The sequence below is a fragment of the Pocillopora verrucosa genome, chromosome 1 (genome assembly GCF_036669915.1).
Source record: "Pocillopora verrucosa isolate sample1 chromosome 1, ASM3666991v2, whole genome shotgun sequence".
Taxonomy (NCBI): Eukaryota; Metazoa; Cnidaria; class Anthozoa; order Scleractinia; family Pocilloporidae; genus Pocillopora; species Pocillopora verrucosa.
In genome coordinates, this window is record NC_089312.1 from 23,622,484 (window position 1) to 23,642,952 (window position 20,469).

The following is a 20,469-nucleotide window of genomic DNA, read 5'->3' on the forward strand; positions in this document are numbered from 1 at the left end:
CCGCTGACAAAAAAATCTGCTATCATTCTCTCGGCTAGACCCTGGGATGGAAACTTGTTTCCAGGAGCTGCGCGGAAATGAAAATGGTGGATTGTTGATGTTCTGGTTGTTTTCTTGGAATTCTTTGGAAAAATACTCTAGGGGAGATCGTGGATAGTATGTATGTTTCATCAGGTATTCCAGAGTGGAGGAAATTGGTAACTCAACGAAAGAGTGGGAAAACGAAAGGAAAAATGGATGTCTGTATTATCAGTCCAGAGGGAAGAAAATTTCGTTCGCGCGCTGAGCTGCAGAGGTACCTTTCACGTACAACTGAGGAAAGTCACCCCTCGATCGAAGATTTTGATTTTCGAGTTCCTAATTCTCTTGCAGTTTCAGATATCGATCGTATTTCAAGCGGGTTCAATGATCTAGCAGAGGCGATGAAGCGGGAAACACCACAAGATGAAGTAGGAAACAAACACGTATTCACCCTACAGAGGACTTTGAATCCTCAAAAGACTTCTCCGTATTTTCTAAAAGCTAACAGTTTGCGAAAAGAACTAGTACAACATCGCAATTTAAAACGACGGTTACGAAGCGAGTCTGTCCCTGAAAATCGTTTTAGAGTCACACATAATAAAAGAGTTAGAAAGTCGAAGACAGACGAAAGTAGAAAGTTCATATGCAATAAACGGAAAGAGGCGCGAAAACAAGCAGCTGATGGTTTCAAATATCGTAAGATCTCAAGTAAAAGAAAAGTGAGAAACTCGAACACTTTAAAGTTAACCAAGATGATTGGTACTGATGAAAATACAAATTGTGACAATCAAACAGGAAGTGAAATTACAGCTACTACTGTTTCGAGTCACTACTTCAAATCAAGTGATCCAGTCTTCAAAAATTCAAAATTTGTATCCAAGTGGATCCCTCCTAAATCTCCGTTCAATTTGATTCAAGAGAGCCTTTTCCATGACCCATGGAAACTGCTTGTTGCAACTATATTTCTAAACAGAACATCAGGAAGGAAAGCTATTCCAGTCATGTGGGATTTTTTTAAGAAATATCCTGATCCCGAAGTTACAAAAATAGCGGATTGGAAAAGAATTGCGGGTAAGCTTTAGATATACTTTGGCTCAAATGGGATGATTTCTAGGAGCAAACACGATGGGCATTCCAATGGAAGCATTTCAGAAGCAGGCTCATAATTTGGAGGTTTCAAATCAATAAAAGAGCACCATCGGTCAGTTACCCTCTTGGGTGTGCTTTTACAGCCCCAGGGAAAATTTGTGCTTTTCCTTGATGTTGTGTTGTCTTATTTTTCTGCTCGAAAATGATTCCCAAGAGTCAAATACAGTATCATTTCACATCCAGTCCACCCTTTCTAATTTCTAATTTAGGAATCAACTCTCAATTTGTCCATGTTGACCAAACCCTGGAAAATCATTGTTTACCCTCTCTTTGGTACTAAATTATTATTGATCTACCTTTCCAGATAAGCAATGTTCCTTTCTAAAACTTACTGAAAGCTCTGTAGAGAGTGTGCCCTGTTTTTGAAAAGAACCTCTCTGATCAATGAAAATTATTGTCTATGACATGGTAGCTGAAATAGTTAGCATGCCAAATTACAGGTCAAACTATCAAGGTTTGAGTCATAGATAGTTATTATGTGCTGTTCTTGGGTGAGATAGTTCATTACCATGGTGCCTCTCTCCACCCAGAAATATGTAAGGCAGAATATGTTTGTTTCAAAGGTGATAATGAAGAAATGTAAAATGATTTCCATGTTTACATAGCCTGATGTAAACACGTGGGAGGTTGGGAGAACACAAGATAAGCATAGGAAACCACGACGCGAAGCTGAGTGGTTTCCAGCTTATCAAGTGTTCTCCTGTAGTGGTTTCCAGCTTATCAAATGTTTCTCATGTAAAATGGTTTTATGGCCAATCAGAGTGCATGTACTATTTTAATTATTTTATAATGCACAAGTAAAACATTAAGACACAATAATTTCACTTCAAGTCATGGAATTTTCCTTACTTTACCAGAGCTCCTCCAACCATTGGGTCTACATGAAAAAAGAGCCAAAATCATCATAAGATTTTCAGAGGAATTCCTTACTAAAGACTGGACTTACCCAATTGAGTTGTATGGCATTGGAAAATATGGAGATGATTCATATAAAATATTTTGCCTTGGTGACTGGAAGAGTGTTACCCCTAATGACCGTAAGCTCAATTTTTATCACAAATGGCTTTTGGAGCAAGATAAAGAAGGATTTTGAATATCCAAAACTTCATCAACATGTTATGCACTAAGGTAATACTTTTATTGAAACTAAATAACAGTTGCAAACCTTGCAAAGATTATCTGTCAATTTTTCGGGTATTTCTGTTCTGGAAAATGATGCAAAGTATTTATAAAATATGCCAGATAAAGGCTCTACATCTGAATTATTAATAAAAATATCTCAGGCTCTAAAAATAGAGGCAAAAATATTTTCTGTGTTGTCTCAATCTCACATGTCTACTAAATACCCTGAAAACTCTTTTAATGCAAGGAGAGAATTCTTTAAGTAAATGCAGACCTTGCATAAATGCAGTGTTATTGTTGTTTTGGTTCCAGATTGGATTTTCACACTTACACTCTGTCCACCCTAAAGGATTATTACCTGTGATTGTAAATTGCACACAATTTTTTTGCTTTCAACAGATAATGGCTGGTGGGAGCTTTGACTGGACAAGTGAAACATGCTGAAAGGGGTCCACTGTATTTCTTTGTAATTCAAGCCTTGGCAAAGAAATAAACTCAAGTTTTCTAAAAACAAATATAACGCAGCCATAAGCCAATTATTGGAAGTGCAACTTATCAATTATTACAGCATGCATTCCAATATCATTTATAATTTGTTATTTCCAAATATTTTTACACTGATGAAATAATTAACTCAACCATTAAATATTTTTAGAAAACATGCTGCAGCAAGAGTAGGCTTATCTTTCAAAGAGTCAAACTTTCATTTAAATTCTTGATGTTCATACTTTCAGACTTCACTAACCACAGCTAAATGAATTATAAGTAAGGTAAAATTAAAAATTCTTCCCATTTAGAGACCGATCATTGATGTAAGATATAAGAATCTAAGCGTTATCAATACAAATCTAGGTGCAATCTTCAGTTGTTCAAAACCTTCCACAGAACATATTCAATTATTGACATTCAATGGTGTACTGTTCAATCCTACTGAGTAAAACAGCAGTCCATGCTTTGGTCTGAAACCTTTATTTCTAACACTCCTTGGTGCACAGATGCCTCTGTCAGAATCACTGCAATTGATTTTCCCACAGAGCTTTCCTTAAGACCACTGAGGTTGGGGTCTTCATCACAGCATTCTCTGACATCCTCAGCATCGAGAGATTTCTCACTAGTTTTCATCTCAAAGGTAACACAATCCTGTGAAAAGAACCATTTAAAGTCAGGTGACAGCCTTTGTAGCATGTGCTTGAACACAGCTTTGCATTCCCCTTTAATTGGTGTGTATCATAGTAGAATGTGTACATCTGCAACAAGGAAGTGGCTTGAGGGAGGCAGATACTAATACATGTTTCACCCCTTTCTTTAACAAAAAAAAAGATAACTTATGCCTCCATATGCCAGTGAGAAGCTTGAGTAGGACCCAACCCCTCGAAAATCAGTCCATCACTGGTTACCCTCACGCATTTTCATGGGTTTCCATGACAGTCCACCAATACTCATCAAAAATACTTCTATGTGGAGAGAGGCACTATATGCAAGTAGTGTTTGGCCTACAAAAACAATGCAATCTCAGAATGACATAGCAAGGTCTTGCACTCTGACCACTCCACCCCAAGTTCCCTGAGCTAACCATAAATTAAGCCACTGTTTTAACTGCACAAAATGTTAAGAGCTCTAGAGGAAATTTTCAGGCATATCAAAAGTCACTGTAGCAATAATATTGAAAGAAGAACAAACCTGTTGTTCATTTCTTGACAACTGAAGAGAGTTCAAAAGAGTCAGAACCTGATTCTTGTAAGTTTGGATCTCAACAACCACTGGACCTCTTACAATACTATAACATGGCCTTAACTGACATCTGACATCATACCCCTCTCTAAGGTAATCTTTGAGGTCTACATAAGATGTGCTCCCAATTTCCTCATCATCACAGAGAATCTGAAGGTGCTTTACCTCGGCACAAGTGGGGAGGTGATCTGCACAACAAGAATGGTATTTATGAGAAAAATATTAAATTGGCAAACATTTTAGTATTTAACGATAAAAAATTATAATAAACATTTCGTAAAAGTATATTAGAAATATGTTGACGACGTTTTGATGTTTGGCTAACGTCATTATAGTGAAAGATAAAAAATGTTTGAATACTAAAAAGACAATAGGTGATGGAATGTTCTTTTAAACAAAGAGTTTTGCACAAATGGAATCAACCTGCGTGTTGAGACTAGGATTGTGCTGCTTGATGAAAAGCATCTCATAGACAAGACGGTCAGCCAAATAACGAAACATCGTCAACATATTTTTAATATGCTTTTACGAAAATTTTTATTATTAAATGTTTAAAAAACCACTTCTTTTTTGTAAACATTTTAGTCTGAGAAAAAAATGTTCTACCTGTAATTGTTGCAACTTAAAACTACCAATGGTGATTGTCCCCAACACTTCCTCTCTTTATTCAGTCACTCACTTTTATTACCTTCCATTGTTGATCTGTTTCTAATTTTTTTAACGTGTAGAGTGAAATTCGTGACTGTATGATTATAATCCAAAACATTCCAGTTTAATTGCTGTAAACTAAACAAAACGGCATGCAGAATCATTAGCTTGTTAATCAACTTGTGTTTTAAAATATATTTACCTTTAACCTTGTCAAACACCATGCATTGAAAATCAAAAAGGTGAAGAGGGAACTCCTTAACTACAATTCGCTCTGTATACCCAGAAGCTGATTTGAACACCATCTCATCACACAATGGTTCTTCATTGTAAAAAGCCAGTATTGTGTCCTTTGAGTGAAGTGTTCGTATGCGTGGATGCTGCCCTTTTCCACCAGCTTTAGCGGCAGCTTCTTCCACGTGCTTTGAGAAGAAATCCTCCAGGTTTGAAGCAGTAATATAACCCACTGATTTGGCTTGAGCTTTGAATGCACCACAAAATTTACAGTTTGTAACTTTACAATCATGTGCACCACGCAACCCACAAGTTATGAAGCGTGTCAGAAAGCTTCCTGTTCTGGCCAAAGCATAAGAAGATTGTTGAGATGATGAAGAAGACCACTGACGTATGGTAAAAGGTGGTGTAACTGGAGCTTTGTGGATCACATTCCCATCCACAGCACTAAAATCAGTTGCTGCTATGTCTAAATCTGTATTTGAAATAGGACTCTTGTCAGTAGCACAACAGTTCTCATCGCCACTTGCCTTTCGTAGTTTACTGCACAGTGACTCAAGAGGATGTGGTGGGGCCTCCACATTCACTGGGTTAGGTGACTTGTGAACTAAATAGCTTTCATCCTTAAGATGTTTTGAAGCAATATTGCCATCAGCAAAGCAGCAATCCAAAATAATCAAGAATTCACGGACATGGGGACTGAGAAGGTTTAGGTGCTTTTCCAAATCATCCACCGTTAGGCAGTCATTGTCAGAAGAACATAGCAAGTTGCTATTATGATCACTGTGACCAGAGAAATAAAAATAAACAAACACATTCGTCTTTCCTTGAAGCTTCTGTTTAAGGTCTTGTAGAGCTTTTTTAACTAGGTTGGATTGTGATGCACCTCTTGATGTATTCGGTTTAATGGTAAATATGTGATCTTTTCTAAAAGCAAGAAAAAAAGAAGAATGGTCATGTGGCACTAAAAGAGTAAGAAACTTACCGTTTTTATAAGGACAAATACCTCACTCAAATATTTATAACTTAGAATAGTAATGGTTAGGTATTTCATGGCCACTTTCTTAGATTGAGGCATTAATTTGAATTATAAGAAAGAGAAAATGAGGTCACAGTGACACAGAATAATTTTAAGCTTTGGATCAGCCAAGATTTATTCATGAAAAACAAAAGGACCATGCTTAAGATTTGTATCATTTTGGCAGTAATTTAAATTTATATCTTCTTTGAATGTTTCCATTTGTGATGGTTAGCCTCTTTTAACCATACTCAATCTTCAGGTAATTGAGCCTCATGCACAAGCAGTGACTTCTCCCAGCACAACTTTGGCCACCTGGTATCATTGGAAACCCTTGGATCTGGATGATAATTTAACTCCCACTTACATCCACAATTGTCTATAACTTTGTTGATCATAGAAATGACATCAACAATTTCCAAAACTGAACTGTAACCATTAATTGTGGTGTTAATTTAATTTATGATCCATAACCTTTTTGACCATAGCTCTAAACCAAATTAGCAATGAGGACAGGAAAACTGTTACAGTCATTGTAAGTAAATAATCTACCCTATACATGCGAGTAAACTCCAGGGCTCAGTAGTTCAAAGAGCAGACAACACCATCCAACAGATAAATTGCTAGCCAGCGGATAAGAGTTGACAAAACATACTGTGCTATCCACAGTATAGAGATTTATCCAGTGGATAGCGTTATCCACCCTTCGATCAACCAGGGCCAGGACAATAATCCCATCTGAAGCCCCTATCTTACACTTTCAATCTAGATCAAGTCAAATAAGTGCCCAAAATTGGCTAAATATGAGTAAGTAACCAGTATTTAAGCCTATGATCCTAGAGCCCTACCTAACTCCAACAATGCGGCAATCAGTTAAAACACTTTTAAAGCCTATTAAATCATGTTGAAAGACTGTAGCTGTCTTTGGTGAGTCTGGGTCATTTCCACAAACTAGAACTGCATATGTATCCGATCCTCCTACAATTAAACAAATCACCTATATTAAAAAAAGTGTAACTTATTGTATCCATCATTCTTAATTATTAAAAAGTCCAAGATGCACTGCAAACCAATCAAACCACACTACTACAAAAATATATAAATTAGCCTTAACAGTTAACTGCCCATAAAAAGTTTTTCAGTTTTTACAGCCTTCATTTGACTGTATATAATTATTATAACATTACAGGGTGGTTCATTAGATAAACAACTGTATGGAATACCTTACTAAAGGACAAGAGCAAAAAATATTTTAAGAGCAAACCAAAAGCTTGGGTCTTGATGATAGTGACAAAACTTTGACTACATGTTAACACTTCTAAATGATAAGCTATACCAATTGGAGGTTCAGCAGGCCCATGGTATGGACATTCCAGAGGGTTTCGGTGTGCTTGCATCAAACATGTAGCACAAAAATAGTCACACTTCTGAACAGTGTTGCAGCCATGTGACCTCACTCCCAAATAGCTTGCTATTGGCAAGAAAAAAATGAATTTTAATAGATAAGTTAAGAGATCCAGATATGGAAAATGGGGATCTGAGTTGCGAAAAGGCTAATAAAGATGCATTTAACTACTAACAATATAAGAATATAATTAAATTTTTACATACACTGTAATTAGTCAAATAATAACTATCATGTACTTTATAATTTTGTAGTTAAAAGCAATTTAACAGAGTTAATAACACAGAGCATCAGAATTCTCTAGTAGTCAGTGGTTTTGCACATGCATCAGAATTCCATGTGCTCCTCATTTGATGTGTTTTTGCATGTACTTTGAGTGCAAACTTTCAGCGTTGTTCGGAGAGGCAGTTCATTGTCCAGGCAGTTTTCTCCACCCCTTCCTTCCCTCTTTCCACTGTTCATTTAGCATGATGGGTGCCTGTTTCTTTTTCTTGTGTTGGGGCTCGTGGTTGGGTACCAGGATTTGCTAGCTATAGGAGCAGTCTCCATCTGGAAGCTGGCTGCCAACAGCGAAAGCTTCTGGATGTTTCAGGCACCCAACCTCCACTTAGCGATGCAGTTTTTAATGTATTAAAAAAATGGTACCAGCCTACCCTTACTGCCAAGAACACTGGTCAGAATTGGCCACCTCTAGTTAATTATTATCATACAATAAGTACATCAAACTGCTGGATTTTCAAGAGATACATACATGAATGATTTAGTAGACAAGAAACACAATAGGCTCCTTCTTTGGAATATTTACTGACTCCTTTCTTGTCCAGTAAGTCCTTTTTGCAAGACATCAAAACATTTTATGTTTAGTTTACTGTTCTACCTTACACAAATACATGTACCTTTACGGTACAATTTGCATGGGATTTGAGGGTAAATGGATGGAAAAGTGCCCATACTAATTTGAAACAATTATTAATAATAGTACATTCAAACATTACACATTTTCACTTTTCTATTCAAGCCTTGTAATCAAAGCCATATTTTCTCCCTTAAAATGTTAATATCTGGTTTCTGAGCAGCTGTTTCAGTCACCTAGCTTGCGTTATGCAGGTTATATGTCACTGTTGTCCTGTTGCATCCTAAACTCTACCTGAATCTTTAAATCTAGCTGCTTGGAGATTCTCAATGAAATGTTTAAGCATTTTGCTGACTTTCTTTTCTTTTAAAGAGGGTAAAATCTGCTTTTTAGGGTCCCACCACTCTATCATGACAGACCTTCAATAGGTGGGAGTGAGGTGGGTGGCTGAGTTGCTAACTAAAGATGTTCTACAATCATTATGATAAGTTAAGTCTCTTAACTTCAAGGCACCTAACATCTAAATACAGCCTAGCAGACAAAAGTAACTTCAAAATGTTCCTTACCTCTAGTCTCTTGCACACATTTGGCAGTTTTTCTCTGTCCTCTGGTGGTTTTACACAGTTTATTGCAAGATTAGCAAATTCTTCAGTGAAACCTTTTTCATCTCCACTTTCAGGCCACACATCCTAGCAGCAATACACAAAACATTTTAATATCATGATGATACTTCAAGTTCTAACTTAAAATAGACATATTGCCATGATGCACAAAATATTTTTATTGTTACCTTCTGTGCTGAACCAATTAAGTTTTTTACATCTGAAAACACTCCTTCTTTATAAAGTTTGTCATACAAGGTCACATTGTTTTCAACAGCTCTCTTTTGAGTGAGAAGTTCCAGGAGCACTGAAAAATTAAACATAGTAAACAGTTTACAGGGTAAGGTTTCAATTCACTTTTAATTAGTCTGTCAATTAAACAGACTGAGGTGAATAACAGTTAAACGAGCCTGTAATCTAAAACAATAATAGTCAAAAGCATAAATTCAAAATATAATTGGGAATTTTAAAGAAATTTTAGGGTAAAAAAACAACACCCTTATTGCTGGTCCTTAACAAGGATGAGGACCACCTGTTTTCAAGTTCCTTTAAGATAGCCTTCCAGGAGGCCCTTGGTATAACTAGTACGATATGGAAAGTGTTTCTTTGTGAGCAAAAGAGTTTGAGCCTTAGAGCAACACTAACAGGCAAAGTTTGCAAAAACTTCATCACAAGTAATAAAGAGCTAACCTGCCATAAATGACAGGAAATTGAATCAACAAATGTTCATTTATATCAAAAAGAGTTTTTTAGACCATGTCCAATCCCTTTTAGATAGATCCCATTATAACAAACCCACAATATTTTCTTACAATTCTCGTAAATAACACAATTTGAGCAACTGCATACCTATTCCAAATGAGAAAATGTCATTAACAGGTTTAAAGTGTCTTTCTTTAAGAAATGCATCAAGGTATCCAGTTGTTCCACGAATCTGACTGAGAGATGCATAAGAGTAATCCATAGGTAACTCCTGAGCCATTCCAGCATCTCCCAGACGTGCATTAAACTGTTCATCAAGAAATATATTCCCTGGCTTTACATCCATGTGTACAATTTCCTGCCTACAAAATAAAATCAATATCAATAGAGAAGAATGCAAAACTGCATTGTGCTTTTATGATGACCCACAGCATTTTAAGTACTATAAATTATATTTTTTTAACTATAGACATGTTAAAAGAAAACTTTCATGAGAATTTAGAAAATAAAGTTCAGTATTAATGTTGTCATCATTATCAGTGTCCCTATAAGTATCAGGATAACCATCATAATGACTATAATTGTTCTCATTATTTAAAAATCATAATCTAGTCTTGGGGCATCCTCTTTTCATTAAATTCACAGTTTGAACAGAAGTGACAGGTTTGTTCCTGTTGTTGCTTAATATGTAGTTCTGAGTTATGTTGATTTATGAAAGATCCCAAAACTGTTCCTGATCTCCATCTAATTCAAGAAATATGGAAGTTTGGAAAAAATTGCTATTTATAATAACTATTAACATTATTGATATCACTATTACAAATATTAGAATTTCTTAACCATAGTATTATAATTATTATTATAATTATTAGTATTTTCACTGTCATTATCAATATAAATAAATACATATCATTATTGTTGTTGTTTTTATCGTCTATAAAATCATAACAATTTTCAATGAACATCAATAGCCTAGTAAAAATAAATGATAAAACAACATCAGAGCACAAACCTTACACATCTCTTGTTTTTCACTTCTGTATGCAAATAATGCAGTCCCCTGGCAGTATGAAGGGCAATCTTTAGTCTAATGCCAAAAGGTAATTTTTGGCCTTTTGAGTGCTTTCGTAGAGCCTTATGTAAATCAGTGTGCATTTTAGGATACATAAGACAGCGTGGTTTGCTGCAGAGAGGAAACAGAGATTGATAAATAATGGTAATAGTACCAAGTGGAGTCCAATTGTCTGTAATCATGCAAGTGATTAACACAATTGGACAACCACAAAACATGAGTCCGGTTTGTCATTTATGAGTATGGTTACAGACACAATTGAATGAAACAAAGTCCTGCTACCAATTAATCATTACAATTTCTGAAAAAAACAAATCATTTACTGTAATTTCCATCCATTTACCCGCGCCGCAGATTACCCAAATTGGTCAATTTTTGCAATAACGAGAAAAAATTTTCAACAGATTACCCACACTGGCAGATAACCCACACTCAAAAAAAAAAAAGACAAGTAAAAACATTCAACTTTGTCGACTCACCCTTCCTCCTCACAAAAAGCATAAAGGGGCATCAAATTGGGATGTTTAATATAACCAACTTTTTTTTCCTGAAGCAAAATCAAAATCATGTTGAGTTCTATTGAGTACAAGAGTACCCAAGGTGACTTTTCACTCAAAATCAAATTGTTCCTTACACTGGTATACATGTATTTCAAGTGCCTGATACTTTCTCAATAAATCCACGGGTTGGGTTCTAAAATTTCCCCATGTTGTACATTGATTTCCAATGGTACCTGAGCTGGGTTAAGTGCAATTTAGCCTGAAATTATAATTGCATGATTTCACAATAGGATGAGCAGATTCCTGATTAAATCACACTGCAAAATGTCACTCAGATTACCAGGATTGCCAGCGATTTAAATATGGGTGATATGACACAAGATAACTATTTTCTTATTCAACAAATAAAACACAAATCAATCCTGTTACAAATCTGAAGCTTTTCATCTTGAGAGTTTTTGCATCTTTTTCTCAATAAGCTTTGATTTAATACACAATTATATGTGGTATATATTATAAGTCATTACCCTCTTTAATTGTGCTTCACCTTGGGGAAGTCCAGAGTAAGTCTGGTGCTCTTCTTTGATGACAACAGTCTGACCATGAAATTTCTTGGTACCTAAAAGACAGGAAGACAAATACAATCAATTAGTACCACACTTCTACCTTAATAGTTAATCAGCCTTATTGTGCTTTTTATTGGGATATGAAATATTTACTGTAACTTTACAATAAAATACCCCCACAGTGTATCATCTGCACTCTATCCCTAATATTCATCCCTCCCTCCCATCTCCAACTGAGACCATGACACATTTACTGAGTAAGCTAACAGTAACTGTACCTTCATAAACCTTCCCGAAGCCTCCTTTACCCAGTAGTTTACTGTTTTTACTACTGAAATATTTTTTAAAACAGTTATAGCTCATCTCAACTGGGCATTTCTGATGTAAATGTGCTGCAACTTCGGTATCATAATTGACTGACACAGCTCTTTCAACTGGAACTTTCTCTGAAGATGAACTTCTTGTGATTTGACTGGAGCCTGTAGTGCTTGCCATTAGTGTGGGGTCTACTCTTTCAACTGGAACTTTCTCTGAAGATGAACTTCTTGTGACTTGACTGGAGCCTGTAGTGCTTGCCATTAGTGTGGGGTCTACTCTTACACTAACTTGCTCTGGATGATCTTCATCATTAATTCCAACATCATGAGCTACACTGCTAACAGTTAAGTCATCAGAGACTGAGCCCATAGAAGATTCTGGATGAATTTCAACAAAATGTGTACTTGAAAGTCCTTGATTTGGATTGCCTTTGTCATCCTTTCCTCCAAGTTGGGCTTGATTGCTGCTTGGCCTCAGTCTAGCTAAGACTGAGGTGTTAGAAGATCCAAAACTATTTTCAGCTACATGCATTGTGGAACTTCCTTGTTCTTTGTGATCCCCTGGATTAGTTTCACCAAAATGAATATCAGAAGCTCCTTGATTTGGACTGTCTAGTTCATCTCTTCTTCCAAGTTGGACAGAATTGTTGCCTGGCAATTTACCTGACCCTGAGGTGCTGGAAGCTCCTACATTGATATCATTTGGATGTACTGTTAAGCTCCATTGTTCTGGATGATCTTTGTCATTTACTCCTACAGGTTGTGCATTGCTGCTGATAGTTGAATTTCCCAAGTGTAAAGTCATAAGAGATCCTGGATCCACAGTTGTTCTCTGATTGTTTGGAGGAAATTCAGCAGGATCTTGAGAGTTTTCACAATGTTCTATCTTATCAGAAGGTTGCTCTTGTTGACCAAATGGGACACTGTGTTGGGTTTGGTACACAAGGGGGTTTGGCTGCACTTCAGGTGGTGGTTTCGGCTGTTCCACAACAATATTACCTCCATAATCTGGCTGAGAAGTAGGCTGTTGCTGACCTGATGGATTCCCTCCAAGAGTTTGGCTATAAGGGGGAAACTCTCGCTCTTCTCTAGAGGAAGGTCTTTGTTGTTCCCCTGGACCACAAGTTTGTACAAAACTGGGATAATTTTGGACTGGATAATTTTGGAATGGATAATTTTGGACTGGAAAACGTTGGGCTGGATAGCTTTGGACTGGATAACTTTGGACTGGATTAATTCTAAATGGTGCCATATTTTCCATAGGATACTGAGTATACTGATGAGCATGTTGATCTACACCTGTCACAACATTAACGATGTCTGACTGCAAACGATTGCCAGCCTGTTGAGTGGCCCCTTCCACTGGCAAAGATACAGAGGGTGAACCACAGACAGAGCCTCCTATTTGACCTGGCATCTCATTTCGATGGTACATAGATACTGAACTTTGACCTGTACCAGAATAAACAGCTGATGAGGCTCTTCCATTCATTGTGTTGTTGAAATTGTTCTGTAGAGCATATTGTCCATCAGTCCTGGTTTCATTTGCTACAAAAAAAAATATCAGTTTAAATGATTGGCTGACTGGTTAAAGATCAAAATTAATTAATTCATCTGATGACACTTAGCTGATGCTCACAGTAATTCAAGGTAAATTAAAATATATTTATTAACATATACTCCATTTCAAATGGGTATCCTTCTTACAACCTTAAAAAAAGTAAAGAAGAATTTATCTTTAAATAGTTGTGGTACATATTTCAATAAATATTTGAGACCCAAAAACATGGATGCTGTAAGGTGTACAAGGTTCTCTTCCAATTTCTTATAAGAAAAAGTTGGTTCATACATCCCCTCATTGTGTTCTATTGGTTGGGGCACTCTCAAACCTGAAATCCTTGGAGTAACCCTGTGAAGGACTGAAATCCCATCCTGATGGAGAGAGGAGAAGGGGGGGAAAGGGTAAGGAAGAAGGGGGAGGAAATGCCAAACTCGTGGTTGCTTTATGCCATGGAAACTGGGATAGGGTCCCATGTAATATATGCTATCACATATCAGGGTACAGATTGTTTCCAAGTTACGTTATAAGGTTTATAGAGGATTTACCTATACCAGCTTAAATATTGCAAATTCATCCCCTGAGATAAAGCAAGCAGAAAACATTCATTTTCTTTCAAAACTGTAATATATATATATATATATATAGATCTGCAATTTTTCTTTCAAGGGAAAATATTTGAGACCAAAGGCATAATGGGATGCTAAACGCTGGGGCCAATGATATGAGTTTGACTATCAGACTTCGAAAATTGGTCATTGCTTCAGAATACGTGTTGGCTCCCAAGTAAATTATAGCCAGTTCGAAAAACTAGATTTCTTTGATTTGATTTCTGCTAACATAGGCATAATTAAGTTAATGTCAAACCAGGTAATTTAAAGACAAGGGAAATGTAGCAACTTTACATTACCCATGAAGGAAATATATTTTGATTTAGACAGAAGACCGTATAGCGTAAAGAAACAGGTTGAAAAACTTTAGGGCAAACTTGTTTTTATGCTGCGGGCAAACGTGTAAAGATGGTGTGAGGCGAACTTGCATTGAGGCTTCCAAATACCATGTTAGAACACTCATATTAGCGATGCAAACAACATAATGTTGCCGATACCAATCCTGTGGGGATGAATTCTTCAGTCGTATCAAAAATTTAAAACTTAAATATTTTTTCACAACTTCACTTCTAGCATTCTCTGACCATTATATCCACACAATGTTAACCTTCCATTGATTCCCTAAATTAAAGGGTGCAAAGGAAGCCAGCAACGCAAACACCAGGCCCCGGTTGTTCGAATATCGGATAACGCTATCCACTGGATAGATCTCTATCGTTTTGCTATTACTTATCCGCTGGCTAGAGATTTATCCGTTGGATAGCGTTATCCGCCCTTTTTACAACTGGGCACTGCAGATTGGCAAACACTATATTGACGAACCTTCTTTACTCAAATGAACCTTAACGCAGCAAAACTCACCTTTTCTGGAGTCAAGAAAACGTTGAACTTTAGCCTTTAAATCCAATCTCCCAACGTTATGAAAGAGTTGTCTTAAAAAAGAGAGCTGCTGCTCTTCGCCTTCGGTAATCTCACCAATGGCTACAAACAGTTCCCTCGGTGTGGATATATTTTCTAACCTTCTTTTGGCCAATTTGTCACCACAAAGGTACTTTAAACTAGCTAGATCTTCAGATCCTATGTCGTCGGCTATTTTGTTGAGGAATCCTCGTAAATTTGAAATCGCCATCTTCCGTACCCTTCCTGAAAGAAGGAAAAGAAGGAAGTCAAAGACCACGTGACGTTTAGGGACTTCCTCCTCCTCGGGAAATTGCGTAAGGATAAAAATTGTAACTGTAGAAAGCAGAGTAGCTCAGTGAAATAGGCCAGTCGTTGAATTTTCAATCTATTCTCCAAGTGATAGAAAATTCGAGTGCGATGATTCACCAGAAAAAAATATTCTGCAGGCGAATCTGAACTAAAGAAAATTCGGTAGTGGTACGTAAAAATTTAACATACATGACGTACCTATTGTGTCAGACTTCCTGTTGGATTGGACTGGCTTCTTTCTCGAAACTGAAAGTTTTGCGCAACAACATTAATGGAAAAGTACCTGGTTCCTCGGTTAGTGACATGTTACATGACTTCAGCTAAATGACGTCTCTATTTATCAGAGCATGGTTATTAGAGCATGGTCTGAACTAGTTGATCGATTGAAAATTAAACCAAAAACTTTAATTGAAAACATTTTTTTATATTTACATGTACGTACCTAGGTAAAGATATCAAAATTAATCAGTTGAAATTCGTTCAGCTATACCTTTATTTTTGGATTTTTTTATTTACTCATTTGCTTGTCAGCGAATTTATCAAATACTGTAGATTCCAGGTCCTAGTGCGCCTGTTCAGTAATAGATCATGTCACAGATGACGTCAAAATGTGGTAAATACAAAAAAAAGTTACACAGGAGACGCAGCCGTGTGTCACTGATGTTCTTACCAAATTTTGATGTCCTCTGTGATCTATTACTATAAAGACCTTCGGCATAGAATCTATTTGTTTTAGATGATAAAAATGTTGTTAATGGTGATGTCATCTGTGTCTAGGAACCAATCAAAATGCATTTAAAATTCAGCTTACCATATATTAACTTATTGATACATGATAGAGTAAGTTATCTATTTGATTCATTGATTGATTGATTTTCCATCTTTCTGCATATGCATACGTGTAACAAGTTAGTGAACTGTGTCTATTGCTGCATTATTTCTGTCATTCCTGCAGAAAACATAAGATGGAATCGGAAGGTGAAGCCAGCAACAGCAAACAAACTCCTAAGAAAAGAAAACATCCCAAATACAAGTTTGGTTATCAGTCTCAGCAGGTTAAGTCCCAGTGGAAAGTTCATTTAATCAGGAAATTTGACTGCATGCAGTTTTAAATTTGCATGACTTTGATGAGACCTTAATTTACACCTTGCAGGCTGATAGCCAATCAGGAAATTCCAGATCACTGTCTAAACTGAATGAGGTGCAAGGTGACTTATTTTCATGTCCTGTCAGTGATTCCCTTGCTCACTGTATAAGTGCTGATGCCAGGATGGGCAAAGGAATAGCAGTCCTCTTTAAAAATAAATTTGGAGGAGTGGAGGAGATCAAAAGTCAAGGTATATTTTTTAAGTATGCTGTATGGTCTTTAAAGGAATCCTCAATTAAAAAAAGGTTGATTGAACCTTCAATAAAGTAATTGTAATTGTGATTCTGAATATCTTGTGTTTAACACAGTTTCAAATTATATAAAGTTCTACAGGATTTGCTGTTAGGCAGAAATGGTATTTCTCAGGAGTGCATTTGAACTTGAGTCATATGCATTACAGCTGAATGCTTGATCATACCTAAACACTTACTACTTGAATTTCATTTAAGATGTGTGATGGCGGTAATAACATAAGCCAGTATTCACTTTTCTAGCTCAGAAGTTCTACGTCTCTCCCACTCCCCTCAATTAAAGGTGAAGCTGCAAGAAAACAATGTTCAGAAATGAAGGTAATTGTTGAAAGTGACTCAGTGGGATTTCACATCAGGTGACAGCTTCCACCGACCTTTTGAATGGAATTGTTATTAAGTATTGTTACAACAACCATAAAGAACATAAGTGTCTAAAAACTTTTTTTAGTTACACTATTTATTATAAGCTACATGCACCTAAGACATTTGTTTGCATAATTTCAGCATAATTGTTTGGATAATTGTAATCAAACAGCTGTTATATGCATTTTTCTTTTATCTTTAACTTAGGGCAGAAGCCAGGAGGCGTAGCTATTTTGAAAAAAGGAGAAAGATTTGTCTATTACTTGGTAAAGGTTTTGAACTCAGGCTGTGACAATTAAATGATTCAGAAAGTGTCATCATGATGTGTTAAAACAATAACTCAAAAAAAGTCTGTGTAATTTTATTACAAGCTTTTGGTGCATGATATCTGTAAAACACGTCTCAGATGAAGTTTCTGAACTTAATTTCGACTTTCTGGATGCACTGTTCAAAACAAATATAAGCTCGCTAAACTTTTGTCTCTTCATTTATTATTAATAAATGATGAAACAGATAAAAATGATTTGTAAGGGTTCCTTTGCAGTATATTCCATTTCAAATGAAAGGGCTCTTCATATGTGAAGAGGTTTAAAAAATTCAAGTTTCCAGTGTCGAACACTAATAATAATGCACTTTTGTGTCATATATGCAATGATGAAAGAAAAATGGCAACAATTCCTAATTACAGCTAATATAGACTTAAATAATGGTTTGCTGATCAAAAATTAATCTTTATTTGTGCAAGGGGACTTTTGATGGTTTGTATTCTGTTTTCCTATTAGGTCACCAAGGAGAAGTCTTTTCATAAACCAACATACAAAACTTTGCAGTCATCACTGGAAGCCATGAGAGACCATTGTCTTACCCACAATGTGATTGGCCTATCAATGCCGAAGATTGGTTGTGGCTTAGATGGTCTACAATGGTACAGAGTTAGTGGTATCATACATCAAGTATTTCAAGATACAAATATTAATGTGACTGTTTATAGCTTGTAGGAATTAAAGGATTTCATTTTCATCCAGAAATCCTTAAAGAGTAACACGTTCAAAACACATGAATAAAATGTGTAGCTTTATTCAATGTTCTTGTCACAAATTGTTTAAATTAGAAAGTTAAAAAAAAAGTATATTTAATTTGTTGCTGTTTCTCCATTCAGAATTTTGCATGTGTTTAATGTCTATACTGGATCAGTGTATCAGTTACAAAATGCTCCTAAGAGGGTTGTAGCACAAGTGTCAAAGCTGCAGGAGATTGGACATGCTAGAGAGAAAATTTTCTGATAGAAAAAATTTTTAGAGACAGGCCCTTGCTGTTTTGTCTCTTGATGTACTTCTAGTGCTCTCTTACAGGCTAGTTGATGTAGGATAGTAAACTTAAGACTTTAGGAAGGTAAATGTAGAAAATACAGTTACCACTGTGATGTTGTGAACATAGAAAGGTCAAGATACAAAAGTTTACTTTTCTTAATTACTAAACATACAAGATGGATTTGCTTCCAAATAGTAAGGCATGATATTCTCTGTCAAAGATGCATTGTTTTAGGGTTGTATAAATGTTGTTGTTGTTGTTGCTTTTTTTTTAGTGATGTTTTTTCCTTATTATTGTATGAATAAGAAAGTATTAATAAACAGTCGACCTTGCTTTATTAAGGTTTATTTGCAGTAGTTTAATTCAAGAAACCCTAACACAAAATCTAAGCACCCACACTTCACTGTTAAGAAATATCACATGGTAGTCTTATGTTTTTGGTGTGCATGCATGGGTACCCATAAATATCAAATTGGTAAATAATGCAAAGTGGGGCACTGTCTGGAGACTGGTTGTAAAGGACCAGTTTCTTTTTTCGAAGACAAGCATAGATTGTCCAAATATGCATTTGAAGCACAAAAATTCTTAACACTTGCTCAAGCACAACAACACATTCACGTTGCTTCACTCAAACCAGTCACCACCGAGGCATTGTTTTACATTGATAGCCAGTCATAGTAAAGTACTACCAGTACAGCTGATCACCTTGCATTTGATGGTCTTTTGCAAGAGTTACTTTCCAGATTTTCAGTATTGTTGCAAATCATTGTAACATTTAAGCGAGCGCAATCTTTGTATGTTAGGATGTCTTAAAGCAGCAGCTTTAATTTTTCTCAAGGGTCTGTGAGAAAGCCATAAGGGTCCTGCTGCCTCTATTATTACCCACTCCCCTTCCTCGGGGCTTTTCTCCACCAAAATAAAGAACAGAGATCAACTAGTAAAGATAGAAGATGCCTAATAAGGTCTCTCCAACTTCACCTCTCTGGCCTATTTATGAAATTTGTCTGCAATACTACCCAGCTCCATTATGAGGCTCTACAGACACTGAATTCACAATTCAAAAAAACAAATGAAATTCCATGGTGAAAGTAACCTTCACTTAAACCTAGGTTAATGTATGTTCACCAGACATGAATTAGAAAATTCCAATTTAATATGCACCAGCACAAACTTGTCATGTCACATAAAAAAACACAAAGATATATTTTAGTTTAATGTGAAAGGTTTGCAATTTTCTCCAATTTATGCATGTGTGCAAACATGCCACCTATTTACTTTGAATTCAAGAGTTTGATAAAACTTCATAAAATAATTCAAATAGTACATGTGCTCTGATTGGCCATTAAACCATTTTACATGAGCGTATGTAAACACGGTTTTCATACTGAATCTTCTCGCAGAGTTCTCCCTGCTATTTATTTAGCAGTAACTCAGTTTCTTTAAGAAGATTTTCCTAATTTTTCTTTGGAGTTTAATTTTCCCAGTATTCAAGAAACGGCCAAAAAGCCAAATGAACAACAACAACAAGCACGTCACTTTCCTTCGTTGCAAGAAGAGGTTCTTTCATTAGTTATTTTATAAAAGAAATGTAAAATGGTTTCTGTGTTTACATAGCCAGATGTAAACACTTGGGAGGTTGGGAGAACACTTGATAAGCTGGAAACCACTCCGCTTCTCGTCATGGTTTCCTACGCTTATCTCGTGTTCTCCCAACCTCCCGCGTGTTTACATCAGGCTATGTAAACACGGAAACCATTTTACATTTCTTCAGTGTAAAATAGCCAAAATGGACCATTTTGTCATTCTCATCAAGTGATAAACGATCACACAATATCTATGTTGCCAAGAAACACTGATTTCAGTTTTTAATACTCTTAACCCTTTAACTCCCAATATCTCATTAGTAATTCTCCTTACAGTCTGTTATATAGTTCTTGAGATAACTGTTTAATTTGGTGAATTTGGTATGAGATCAACTCCTTAACCAGTGAAAAACAAGACAAGACCATAACATGGAGAATAACTTCATTCAATTGTAAAGTTGGTCTCAATTTCATCATAATGTAAAGTATGCGAGAT

At 36.1% G+C, this 20,469-nt stretch overlaps 3 protein-coding genes across 5 annotated transcripts; 2 read left to right on the forward strand and 1 right to left on the reverse strand.

Moving 5' to 3' along the window:
- Positions 1 to 94: 94 nt before the first annotated feature.
- LOC131796799 (methyl-CpG-binding domain protein 4-like) lies at positions 95 to 2,263 on the forward strand. The gene is made up of 2 exons (XM_059114404.2): positions 95 to 1,092; positions 2,028 to 2,263. The coding sequence occupies exons 1-2, from the start codon at positions 159 to 161 to the stop codon at positions 2,261 to 2,263; spliced, it is 1,170 nt and encodes a 389-aa protein (XP_058970387.2). The 5' UTR covers positions 95 to 158.
- On the reverse strand, positions 1,904 to 15,378 carry LOC131796671 (uncharacterized). Its single transcript, XM_059114274.2, has 14 exons — positions 14,971 to 15,378; positions 11,902 to 13,488; positions 11,585 to 11,676; positions 11,037 to 11,104; positions 10,498 to 10,668; positions 9,633 to 9,847; positions 8,972 to 9,090; positions 8,748 to 8,870; positions 8,080 to 8,158; positions 7,260 to 7,394; positions 6,772 to 6,901; positions 4,874 to 5,832; positions 3,973 to 4,211; positions 1,904 to 3,432 (listed from the first exon to the last, which is right to left on the reverse strand). The coding sequence occupies exons 1-14, from the start codon at positions 15,236 to 15,238 to the stop codon at positions 3,220 to 3,222; spliced, it is 4,398 nt and encodes a 1,465-aa protein (XP_058970257.2). The 5' UTR covers positions 15,239 to 15,378; the 3' UTR covers positions 1,904 to 3,219.
- Positions 15,362 to 18,727, forward strand: LOC131796672 (ADP-ribose glycohydrolase OARD1). Of its 3 annotated transcripts, none has more exons than XM_059114275.2 (5): positions 15,451 to 15,612; positions 16,274 to 16,373; positions 16,472 to 16,655; positions 17,287 to 17,345; positions 17,862 to 18,727. In XM_059114275.2, the coding sequence occupies exons 1-5, from the start codon at positions 15,590 to 15,592 to the stop codon at positions 18,075 to 18,077; spliced, it is 582 nt and encodes a 193-aa protein (XP_058970258.2). In that variant the 5' UTR covers positions 15,451 to 15,589; the 3' UTR covers positions 18,078 to 18,727. The 3 variants fall into 3 exon arrangements, with proteins under 3 accessions (XP_058970260.1, XP_058970258.2, XP_058970259.2); XM_059114276.2 differs by lacking the exon at positions 15,451 to 15,612 and adding an exon at positions 15,696 to 16,158; XM_059114277.2 differs by lacking the exon at positions 16,274 to 16,373 and having other exon boundaries at positions 15,362 to 15,612.
- The last annotated feature ends 1,742 nt before the right edge of the window (positions 18,728 to 20,469 follow it).

Coding starts and splice junctions, on each gene's coding strand:
- LOC131796799 (XM_059114404.2), top strand. CDS start 159: ATGTATGTTTCATCAGGTATTCCAGAGTGGAGGAAATTGGTAACTCAA. Junction 1,093..2,027: donor GGATTGGAAAAGAATTGCGG/GTAAGCTTTAGA, acceptor TTACTTTACCAG/AGCTCCTCCAACCATTGGGT.
- LOC131796672 (XM_059114275.2), top strand. CDS start 15,590: ATGGAAAAGTACCTGGTTCCTCG. Junction 15,613..16,273: donor GAAAAGTACCTGGTTCCTCG/GTTAGTGACATG, acceptor TCATTCCTGCAG/AAAACATAAGATGGAATCGG. Junction 16,374..16,471: donor TTGGTTATCAGTCTCAGCAG/GTTAAGTCCCAG, acceptor TACACCTTGCAG/GCTGATAGCCAATCAGGAAA.
- LOC131796671 (XM_059114274.2), bottom strand. CDS start 15,238: ATGGCGATTTCAAATTTACGAGGATTCCTCAACAAAATAGCCGACGAC. Junction 11,677..11,901: donor CTTCGGGAAGGTTTATGAAG/GTACAGTTACTG, acceptor CCTGTCTTTTAG/GTACCAAGAAATTTCATGGT. Junction 8,871..8,971: donor TAATTGGTTCAGCACAGAAG/GTAACAATAAAA, acceptor TATTGCTGCTAG/GATGTGTGGCCTGAAAGTGG.